At 38.4% G+C, this 12,443-nt stretch overlaps 1 protein-coding gene across 1 annotated transcript in view; it reads right to left on the bottom strand.

Moving 5' to 3' along the window:
* Window positions 1-480: 480 nt before the first annotated feature.
* The window catches only part of LOC139726304 (E3 ubiquitin-protein ligase CHFR-like), a 33,179-nt gene continuing 21,216 nt past the window's right edge, over window positions 481-12,443 (bottom strand). Inside the window, exons 12-18 of the mRNA XM_071637372.1 lie at window positions 9,905-10,084; window positions 8,565-8,648; window positions 7,914-7,984; window positions 6,081-6,171; window positions 4,075-4,191; window positions 2,995-3,070; window positions 481-1,085 (exon numbers count right to left, since the gene is read on the bottom strand). Of these exons, the coding sequence (XP_071493473.1) occupies window positions 1,049-1,085; window positions 2,995-3,070; window positions 4,075-4,191; window positions 6,081-6,171; window positions 7,914-7,984; window positions 8,565-8,648; window positions 9,905-10,084 (656 nt within the window). The 3' untranslated portion in view covers window positions 481-1,048. The remainder of the gene's footprint in view (window positions 1,086-2,994; window positions 3,071-4,074; window positions 4,192-6,080; window positions 6,172-7,913; window positions 7,985-8,564; window positions 8,649-9,904; window positions 10,085-12,443) is intronic.

The raw sequence follows: 12,443 nt of genomic DNA, 5'->3' as shown, positions 1-12,443 counted from the left end.
CACATTATGCATACATACATACATACATGCAAACATATCCATGACACGAAAGATTATTCATACATTATAATACCAATGCTAGTCATGGGGAAAACAGAACTCACTCCAGCTGAGTAAATCTGAAATATCTTTAAGGTAGCTGAAATATGAAAACTGATACATTGTACAACCAACGTACCCATATTCTGACAGAAATGATTGTCATCACCAGAGAAGCAGAAGGACATTAATCACACTGAATTTACAGTGTGTCAACGCCTTTCTTGCTCTCAAATGTCTGCCTTCGAAATTTCAATCGTACTTCCAAATTAATTTTTGTTCAGACAAGTATATGATGAGAAACAACAAATTGCCTTTGGTCTACATTAAATCCTTATTCTTGTTTCACATGGAGCAAAACATCGAAGATGAATATTTCACTTTCTCCTTTGAAAAGTTATGTCCTTTAATTCTTTGTTTTTTTTCTGATATTGTGCAGAGGTCGATACTCCTTGATGCCCTCCTCCCATTTTTTAAAAATTAAGTGTGCTATCTCAGTTACTGATGTAATGATTATTTCATCTTCCACAGTGGGAAGTATCCTATTCAAGGCAATTTGGTCTTCAAATGGAAACCTAAATGTTATACATTTCTCGTAAGGTGAATTGATTATCACAAGCATGTACAGCAAACATGGAAATTTCGGCATTGGATTAGAGTTGAAGTGCAGATTGATCGATGAAGTAGGGGCTATGTATCACTTAAGTGGCCCATAACATTTTGGGGATCAGTTGAAAATATGCTGAAAGACAGAACTCATCATATCCATGACAAATCAGGACTCTACTTAACAGTATGCAATTAGTATGTACTGCTTAAAGACTCTTAAACCTTAACCCGTTGAGGATGGACTGACTTTGCTACAACACACATTTTCCATAGACACCTGCCCGAGTATACTCGGGACTCGTCCTCAATGGGTTGAGCTGAATCCATCCATCCATTTATTGGTACGTGAAGACTCAGAACTCTTGCTATTATCAGTTCTACCTGTAGCTGACTGCTTCAATCAAAACCGTGTTTGATCACAGATGTGGTTGAAGTTTCTGCAGTATGTAAAACAAAGATTTGTTTTCATGGTAAAAACAAATAAACTTAAATGGAAATACTTTGTTTGCTTCAACTGTTTTCCTCCTCACAAAACTAAATGTCAGTGGGGTAGAGAAATACAAACAAAGACATTGCTGCTGAGGGATGAAAAGAAATACACTGCTTTGTGAGTATGTGTTATAGAAACAGTAACATAGACAAGTAGACAGATAGAAAAATAAATGAATTAAGAGATGAATGAAAGAATGAATGATTAGATAAAACAATGAACACAATCAAATAGACAAATAATCATTCAATTTGCATAAAGATAATATAAAGTAATAAGCACCCTTCTTTCTCTTTTGGCAAACCCAGCAGAGTGAAATTACTGAATGTTCTATTGTAGGATTAATATCTAAGTGTGTTCCGTTTCAACTTGTCTGATAAGCTGTAAGCAGTTGCAAGTATATAGTCTGGGTATTGTTAAATTTGCAAGAAAAAAACAATGATGTAACACTCAATATGTGAAATATAAAAAATCTGCTGTTCACATGCAAATATATTTTTGTAGAACGAGGACCTAAAAACATCACAATTCTCCCTATTGCATATAGCTCTCCGAATCTGAATGCGTGTGGAACTCTACTTTTTTTTACCTTTAATTCTTGGGAGATTAACTTCCGGTTATGAACGCGCAATGTGTAAATGTACACTTTTATAAACATTAAACGCGGAAGTACTAGCATTCAAAGATCGTATCAAATTCTGTCTTATAATCTCGCGATTAATAGTTATTTTCTAATCTGTAACTTTACATTTGATAAATGAGATTTTTCTGTGAAGCGGCCCAATGCTGGGCCGATGATGCCAAATGCCGAAATTATGGAAAATATCCATAGATGAAGGACGTGACATGGGTGAAGTTCCCAACAGACAAAGTTCAGCAGAGAGCGTGGAAAAATCTGCTTCGCAGAAAAGACCACCTCGACCTGAAGTCAAACTCGTGTATTTGTTCGAGACATTTTCAGAAAGGAGCAATTTTAGCAGATGGCACTGCAAATGCCCCATCGAAATATTTTTACTGGAACAATTTCGGACAAAATGAAGCACGAAGGGAGAGAAGTGTTCCATCTGAGCACCAACGGATCTGGGCCAGTTCGCAATCATTGCCCAGACCAGGGCCCAGCCTAGTTGCACCGAACGTGGACCTGAATGCAAAGAGGCCACTTCGTGGCAGCGTACAGGGAGATATGCCCAGCCCTTCGTTTACCTGTCGTAGGAACATTTTTTTCACTATGAAAATCCTTTAATCGCGACACAGACATTCTCTGAAATTGGTCATCAGGTTGATCCACGTTTGCTCATGCATGACGAGTTCTGTGCGTTCTGAATGTAGGATCAAAGATCCTACACTACGTAAAATCTTTGGTATGATTTTCCAGAACTGCAAAACCGGACGTGTATGTCCCAAAAGTGATCGATCAGATATCGGTATCGCGAGCTGATATTGCTTGATATTGGCTATATGCAATAAGGAGAATTAGCTTTTCGTATCAGGTTTCTCACTATGATCAGGGTACAAAAATGAAAACATGGTATAAAGAATAGAGACTTGCACAATCAACTAGTTATACAAAGGTTTTGTTATATATGACCTCTTTATAGTGAGGTTCACTTGTATAACAAGCTGTTATGGCAATAGGGGGGACTCAATATTCGCACTGAGTGACACAATCATTTATTACTGTCCCATGACAGATCAGATTTCAGGACCTCCTCTGCTGATGTGTGCAGACAGTATGCCACTGTCTGATAAGCCAGTCAGCAAGCTTTAATACAATGAGGGTTGATGGGCTCCAAGTTATCCTGAAAACCCAATCCCTAGCATCAGACCCAGGAGAGGGGGTAAAGAGAGACACTCACGCAGCATGGTGCGGCTTGTTGTACTGTGTCCTGCAGTTCTTCCCCCAGTGACAGTTTGATCTCGCTGCTATGTGGGCTGCATTATGTAAGGAAGACAACACACATGATATTCCAACATTAATAAACTACCACATCAAAGGAACCTAGCAAAGAAATGCATCATATTTAAAACAATACAAACACCTAACAGATTGTGGCTTATCCCCGTGGCCAACTGCTCAATACGCACTATTTGCTCAAAAAGTACCACTACATGCTTTTGTTTTAAAGTGTGCAATTTGCGTCAAGCAGTTTTGAATATTGCACTCTCACGTGACATCAACCATATGCACTTACTCCTATAAAATGCTTTTATTCAAACTCATAGTTCTCCTCTGATTTCACAATAAACATACTTTGCAGTGCATGCTCAATCACTTACTACTTTCATCAATCAGTCACTTCCTAATACAGCCGATATCATTTGCTTTTCCTGAAAACATGGTTGCATTACTGTATTATATTCAGAAACCAACCTCGAACACTATCTGTAATGTCTCAGGTCTTGCATAAAACAAATAATGTACAGTACAAAATCTTGCACCAAGGCATTCATGACCAATCACTATTTACATTGATAGATTGACAAGCTGAAATAACACAAGTGGATAATAATGGAGAAAGCACTGTCCTCTTCTAAGTTGAGATGATAAATGCGTCATTGAGAATCAAATCATAAAGATAGTGTCGATGGGATTATGAGTTGTTTGTTACATACAGCTCCAACACTCGTCCATTACTTTTGAGTGCATGACATTTCACTGAGCTGCCAAAAGTTGACAACCTGACAACCTGAATGAATGATTGATTGATTTATGGGACAGTTTCGACTTCATCACAGTATTTTGCACGTCCAGACTTTTGCCATATATGTTCCAATCGCATATACCCACATGTAAATCTTGTCCATTGAAATTGATATTCATAAAACACACACACACATATACAAAGGAAATTCAATGTTATTGAACCCTGTCAAGTGCATGTACAACCCGGCAGGTGTGGGAAAGGGGTTCCATTGTTTGAGAGTCTGAGGCTTACCAGGGAGGTCGGAGGTAGGAATAGACACTCTGTACTCGTAAGCTAGGTCCCTGAAGATTGGCCAGGCACACATGAAACACATCGGTGTCTCTCCTGTCAAGTTATGCTGCCTTGTTTCTGAGGAAGCAAACAGATGGTATGAAGTTGAACACACATTAATTGGCAGTTGCAGAAGTTAATGATGACTACACAAATTAATGCACTTTGTGTGTATATGTATGTATAAACACCCACACCAACCCGTACAGGAAGAGTCACGAGTATACTCAAGCAAGCGTCTATGGGAAATGCATGTTGTAGAAAAGATCAAACCATCCTCAATGGGTTAACAGGAAGGGAGGAGAAGTAGACATAGCCACTCTTCAACAGGTATTCGGCTGTCCAGTCTTTTGGACCTTCATTAGGGTCCCAATTGAGTTGACTAGAGAAAATTATTCCTTACAGCAACTCTCTGCACAAAACAATATGGGTAAAATAATTACAATGCTTGTAAGCATGGTAAACTCACAATTTTACAGCGTGTAAGTTAATTTCAGTGAAAAAACACTATATTTAGGTATCATACAATAATAACATCCAGCGTCATATCAGATAGATCTCTACACGATGTAGGAGGCAGATTTACCTTAAAGTTATGTTCTATGCACATTACGATGACTCATGGATTGCAAGTAAAACTAGAAATATCACTGAAGGTGATTAATACCCCCGCCCCGTGACGACAGTCTTACCCAAGGAATAATCTTTCCTTGATCTTCTGCCATTTAAATGCCGTTACCATGGCAACGCAGCTTCCGACACGTCCGAAAAATATGTCTTGCACATCTTCCCACCAAGACTATTGTGTGTGCCACATTTCATAAGCTTTTGTCAAAAACTGAGGAAGTAGTTCAATCCACAAGATCTTTCCTTGATCTTCCGCCATTAATATGCCGTTACCATGGCAACGCAGCTTCCAACACGTCCAAAAAATATGTCTTGCACATCTTCCCACCAAGACCAATGTGTGTGCCACATTTCATGAGCTTCAGTCGAATACAGAGGAAGTAGTTCAATCCGCAGGATCTTTCCTTGATCTTCTGCCATTTATATGCCGTTACCATGGCAACGCAGCTTCCGACACGTCCGAAAAATATGTCTTCCACATCTTCCCACCAAGATCAAGGTGTGTACCACATTTCATAAGCTTTGGTCAAAAAACTGAGGAAGTACTTAAATCCGCAAGATCTTTCCTTGATCTTCTGCCATTAATATGCCGTTACCATGGCAACATACTTTCGGGTACTGTCAAAAAATGCGTCTTGCACATCTACAACCAAAGGCACACATCTGTACCACGTTTCATGGAAATTGGGCAAAAACTGAGGAAGTAGTTTGCAACACAAAATTTTCCATCATTTTGGCTCATAATATGTGAGCTGTTACCATGGCAACATACTTTTTGTCACTATCAAGAAATGTGTCATGCTGACCTATATCCTAAGACAAACATTCAATATGAATTCCATGAGAATTGGAAGAACACTGATGAAGCAGTTTTGCCATGAAGCATTTTGCCCTATATTTTACCAATAACATGCCGTTACCATGGCAACGCACTTTTTGCCATTGCGGAAATATGTGTCTTGCACATTAACATATTCAGTTGAACATCTGTACCTAATTTCATAAAAATTGATCAAAAACTGTGGGAGGAGTTCACGACGCAAGATTTGTACCCATTTTTGCCCATAATATGCCGTTACCATGGCAACGTACTTTTGGGTACTGTCAAAAAATACGTCTTGCACATCTACAACCCAAGGCACCCATCTGTGCCAAGTTTTATGGGAATCGGTTGAAAACTGAGGAAGTAGTTCGCGACGCAAGATTTGCAACGGACGGACCGCCCGACCGCCCGACCGCCCGACCGACCGTCCGACCGTCCGCTGATTCCTATATACCCCCTTCAAACTTCGTTTGGCGGGGGTATAAAGAAAAATAAAGAGGACTCTTTTCTCTCTTACGAGGTGAAGAAATGCTGCCAGCATCCAGCTTGTCAATGCATTTCTTCAGAATCTCCTTGGCTGAAGTGGCCCCTTGACTCCTCATGTAGTCCTGTGAAAGAATATAGGAAAGATAAAGACTCGGGATCGCAGCTTAATAGGATGTTGCTTTTCAATGATTGTAATCACTGTCAAGTTGACAATAATGTATAAAGAATACAGATCAGAAGCAAATTCTAAATACCTTCGACTGCACGTCAAGTGACCATTGATCCACAGGAACACGAAAGAATCATTTCTAGCAATATAAAGCCAGATTACTAATTCATTCCATTTACAGATGATTTTTTTTTCTTCAGAGATTTCATTTTACCTGAGGATCATGAATTCCTTTTTGTCCTGCCGAACGAGTTCGAGCAGGGGACTATGAAACGGGCTCCGTACGTGTGTGTGTCCGTCCGTCCGTGTGTCCGTCCGTGTGTCCGTGTGTGCGTCCGTGTGTGATCAAAATCTTCAATTTGCTACTTCTCTGTCATTTATGAGCCAATTTTGATTCTGTTTGCTTTATGTGATAGCACTACATGAGAGCTTTGAAACTTCTACACAGAATTTCAGTCGTGACCTTTGACTTCTTTGACCTTTGACCTTGATTTTTGACCTATATTGTACATTGGCTACAAAATGCTACTCCTTTGCCATTTCTAACCCGATTTCGATTCCGTTTGCTTTATGTGATGGCACTAGGTGAGGGCTTCAAAACTTCTACACAGAATTTTGACCTTTGACTTCTTTGACCTTTGACCTTGATTTTTGACCTATATTGAACATTGGCTACAAAATGCTATTCCTTCGCCATTTCTAACCCGATTTCGATTCCGTTTGCTTTATGTGATGGCACTAGGTGAGGGCTTCAAAACTTCTACACAGAATTTTGACCTTTGACTTCTTTGACCTTTGACCTTGATTTTTGACCTATATTGAACATTGGCTACAAAATGCTATTCCTTCGCCATTTCTAACCCGATTTCGATTCCGTTTGCTTTATGTGATGGCACTAGGTGAGGGCTTCAAAACTTCTACACAGAATTTTGACCTTTAACTTCTTTGACCTTTGACCTTGATCTTTTTACCTATATTGTACATTTTGCTACAAAATGCTACTTCCAGCGGGGACATATATTACGCACCGCGTAATTTCTACTTTTCCTTGTTTATTTAATTTTCCTTTTAAATACATTTGAATACTTACATCCCATTTACATGTATAACACACATTATCTTAGTAACTAAAAATAAAAAAACACTCGGAGAGCACAGACCTCAATCAGGCAGATCATTTTCACTTATAAATTTATAAGTGAAAATGATCTGCGTGATAGATAGAGGTCTGTGCTGATTGTGGTCTGTGTCTGTGATCGAGGTCTGTGCTCATCTTAGCATGCATTTATTCATTCTAAGATTTAATAATTTCCAAATGATAAAGAAGCCTTGCGTTAACATCATTATCTTCAAATATGTCCAGCTTAACCTCCAAAGTTTACTGGCCCTATTTGCCAAAAGATAAAAATCCTTCAAAAATTTATCAAAATTCCTGGATCCATCGGGATCAGTATCAGAATTACATTGTACATCAACTACTCCTTGTGTTATTATTAACTTTTCTTGTAAATTTTATACAAATCTGTTCAAAACTTTTTGAGTTATTTTGCAAATAGACAAATGGACAAACGAATCAACTTATGCCACCATAAACAACCTACATGATGGAGATACTACTACTACTACAACAATTAATAATAATAATAATATTATTAATCATTATTATTATTACATCTGAATCACAAATGTACTTACAATGAATACTTGAGTCTCAAATGTGTTGCGGTTGATAATGTCATGCAAGACTTGATCTTGAAAATGCATCTCTGAAGAAAAACAATTCGCAAACATACATACAATTAAAACAAAAAATCCACCTCCCAACCACAGACCTTTAATGAAGCATGAAATCAAACCTTTTTACTACAAAAATCCAAACTAAGCACAACAGACCCAAGATTGAGATTCAAAGAAAGTATCTGCCAATTTTGTGATCCAATAAAAGGAAGAAAAAAATACTGATTTAATTTCTTCTGTAACTCCTTTCACTACAGCAATATCTTGAGTTACTAAATTGAAAGCATGTTGTCGGCTTATTTTCACTATTTTCACTATTTTCAAGTGGCCATTTGTAGAATGTGAAATAACATACTTAACTGAATTCTGATATTTCAAAAGAAAGACAGGAATTCATCTCCATAAAAATGTTTGTTTTTCCTGTTATGAAGTGTACCCTATCCCCGAAGAGTAAAGATCATTCATCCCAACAATTTTGCAATTGTCGTATCTATATTGGATATGGAAACAAATAGATGAAAATGAAATAAATGAAAGACCATCTATATTCCGTCATACATTTTACATAGCATGAAAGTATCGAAAATTCCCCACAGTCTCTTCACTGACCTTTTAATTTGTTGAGACAGCCGTAACAGTTGTGCTTCCGGCAACCCCAGTACAAGTGGCAGAAGTATCGCCTGCATACACCACCTCAGATGGAAATGTTCATAGAAGGAAAAGATAAACATCATCAAGGCTGACAGATGGATGGATGTTGGGCGAATTTTGTTATCTACCATATGAAATGTAAGCTTCTCTATCTATCAGACAACACTGAGTATCATCTTGCGTGGCAAAGACTGCTCCTTAAGTCATTCTGTTAAAAAGTTAATTAAAGATGATTTATTCTTGCATTCAATAAAATATGAATCAAAGGTATTCTGCATTTAAGATGAAGCTAACATGAAAGAGGTAGAAAGAGAGAAAAAAAGAAAGACAAAGACAAGAGGAGTAAGAGAAAAAGTAAAAAACAATCAATTTAATAACCATTTCATCCAATTGTGTCTGTTGTATTGTTTACAAACAATGCTGAAATGTGAAAGAAAGAGCGAGAGAAACAGAGAGACTGAGGTATAAAGAGATACATTATACACATACAGCATGCTCTATGATGCACTATACTGGATTGTAAAACAACAAGTACTAAATTATCCCGAGTGCTGTTTTGTTTCACTGAGGCCACAGTGAATAGAACTTTACAAGGGATAATTCAGTATTTTGAGTTCTATAGTCCAGTACTGGTGCATCAATAGAACATGCCCTAATTGTTATAGTAAATAGGTCCCTCGATCAACATGCATTCTCTGTAGGACTAGGCCCCAGGAGAAGCACTAACTGTTAGATTTAACATTCGACTCACCATAGATTTCTTGCATACAGAGCCATAACCTTGTTTATGTACAGCTAGCTCAGCCGCGGATGTGCGCATTGCTAGCTGGGTAGACTCTTGCGTATAAAAGGCTGCTACTTTCTGCGTTCAGTGCTCTACGCGCGCATTCGATGAAAGGTTTGGCCTTGTCCTACTACGTCCCTCACGGCGCAAATTTCTGCATAGACAAAGTGTAGGCATGCTGTAAGCGATCAGTGTAGTGGCACGACCGTGCTACTATACAAAAGTTTTCCCATAATCATGTCATGCAATCTAACCAATCACAGCCCTATCTTACTCTACCTATTTACTATAGACAAATGAATAGACAGGTTGACAGATGAATAGATAGATAGACAGACAGAGAGATGGATATGAATAGATAGACATATTATGGATAGATAAATAATGATATATGAATAATAGATATATCAGATAGACGGATAGTCCGATGGATAGAAAGATAGAGAGATAGATAAACAGACGAATAAAAGAGAGAGAAAGTGATGGAGAGGGAAAAAATTTTTGTGTCACTCACATCTCATTGGAGGAAGGTCTGCGGCTTCGGCCCGCAGCGGCATGAGCTCTGAACAGCAGTAGCAGTTCACATGGGAAGGGAACGGTTGGCACTGGAACGCAGGAGGCTGGGGCATCAGTACAGACACGCCCCCAACAATTTTGCTCTGTCCTGTACTACCACCAGAGCCAGAGGCAGCTCCTATATTGTACAATGCACAAATGAATCTGGAAAGCCTGAAGTAACTACAGAGCAGAGGACTTCTAAAACTAATTGTAATATCGTCAGCTGAGCATGACAAGGGCTGTAAGTTGCCACTAAAGATATAGTGTTCGAGGCAACTGAACGTCCTTATCATTCTCACTTGATGGTATGAGAATCTTCAGAGGAATTGATACTACAAAAGCATCCACCACAATTGATGGGAATCAGACCTAGAAATCCATGTTTAACTCTTTATGAGCCACATTCCCACGCCCAACTCAGTCGACGGCGTGCCAACTTCGTATATGTATATTCTACTCAGACGCACAAATCCGCCCAAACCAATCGATAAATCACCAAATACGACAGTATAATGAAAGCACTTCTTGTGACTCCATTCCTCTCATATTTAGCTTGCTTTTTATGTGGTGATAGACTAGCATGTGGTGTCCCCTACTGGATTTGCGTGTAAATTCTAAGTTTCTGTCACTATTTTCTGTGCAAAGGTCATGTCTTTGCTATATATAGCTACTGGCCATTTGAAAGAAAAAAACAGTCGTAGATTTGACGTAAAATTTCCATGAAAGCAAAACTTGGCATGTTCTCTACAACTTTGCTCACTACATGTCAAGCTCAACAGAAATCTATAAAAGTCACTTGGATTTGAAAAAAAAGTCACTTGGATTTGAAAAAAAAAGAACGTTTTCTCAAAGTATGACTATGTTGTTGACTCAGAATAATGTGTCACACAGGGGATTTCCACCATGGCACATAAAGAGTTAAACATATCTTGGGTCTAATGAAGCTGATAACATCAGAGTTTCAACACCATTTTTGCAGCATTAAGTCGCTAGTGACTGATAAACAGTTAAATCTTACTTTGCTTCTGGACAAGCAGTTCACAGGGCTCCTATGTTTATGCCATAATGATGAGCATGAACATTTGTGTATTTCTATTTTGAAAATGCTGACAGATTATTTTTATTCAAATACTGTATACGCCGAATATTTCGCAAGGTTTTTATTTTCGCGAATTTCGCGAGTCAGGTGCTATTCCTGAATTAAAGACACACGAAAATATTGACTCTGATCCCAATGTGAATGTAACGTACTCGTGTACACTTCTCCGTTCCAGTACAGGACTCCACAATCGCGAATTTAACCACTAGCAAAATTGTCGGGAATTCTCAATTCGCGAAATTTTAGACTCGCGAAATATACGGCGTATACAGTATATGAATTCATGCATCAAGTTGTTTTGTATTGCAACTGAGATTGACAAACTGCCCTTCATTGACGTTTTGTAAGCATCACTTATCAACCCGTTGAGGACGAGTCCCGAATATACTCGGGCAAGTGTCTATGGGAAACGCGTGTTGCAACAAAATCACTCTGCCTCAACAATATTTCAGTAGTAGCCATAATCTAAAATAAAAAAAATGAAGGGCAGTTTGTCAGTCAGTTGCAATAAAAATAACTTGATGTAAGAATTCATTAATTCTTATATATATATATATACACAGTACATGTACCCACTGCACCCTATACAGATCAGAACAAGCACTGGTTGTCATGTGGAAGCTTGGTGGTCTAGTGGATAAGATGCCTGTCTGCTGATCAGGAGATTATAAGTTGGAGTCCAACCCAAGTACTCGGAGTATGTAAGCCCATGATCTTTTATCATGGCTACTACTAAAACACTGAATACTGTAAAAGTGGTTTCTTTCGCGGTGGTTTTATTTTCGCAATTTTCGCGCTTTGAGGTTGAACCGCGAATTTAACATCACGCGAAAATGTTTTGAACTCGTTGCTTGTTACAACGCTATCATTACCGACCGCGAATTTAAACACACGCGAAAAGTCGGCACCGATGGAAACCGCGAAAGTTTCTGTACGCGAAAGAAACCACTTTTACAGTAATCAGTGCACATTTACATCAATGAGCAATTCGTCAATCAGTCCCAACAGTAAAAGACCCAACTCTTTGAGAAATATGAATATAGATTTACACACAATGAAGAAGGAAGGACTAAAAATAGTGTACACACACAAATTGGCAGCTCTGCTTTTTATGCCCCTGTGCATAGCCATAATTTTCATTTTGTATCCTGCTAGATGGTATCCTGACCTACAGTTAATTTCCTACAATTCAGACACACCCACTCAGGCATATTAATGCGACAATCATGCTTGGAGGTAAATGTGATATCCTCAGGGGTGTGAGAGGACTTACAAATAAAAATCTGAAAATATCTGAAACTTATGGAAAAAAAGTCTGAAGTGCATTAAACTGTGAAGATTTCAATGCATTTGAATAGCCAAAAATTCTGAAAAGTGAGTTTTGGGCAGAGTAAAA

This window comes from Diadema antillarum, unplaced genomic scaffold (assembly GCF_040938485.1).
Source record: "Diadema antillarum isolate AM-2024a unplaced genomic scaffold, OU_Dant_1.0 seq00000082_RagTag, whole genome shotgun sequence".
NCBI lineage: Eukaryota > Metazoa > Echinodermata > Echinoidea > Diadematoida > Diadematidae > Diadema > Diadema antillarum.
Note: the sequence above shows the minus strand (reverse complement) of the source record. Positions and strands in the feature narration are given on the sequence as shown.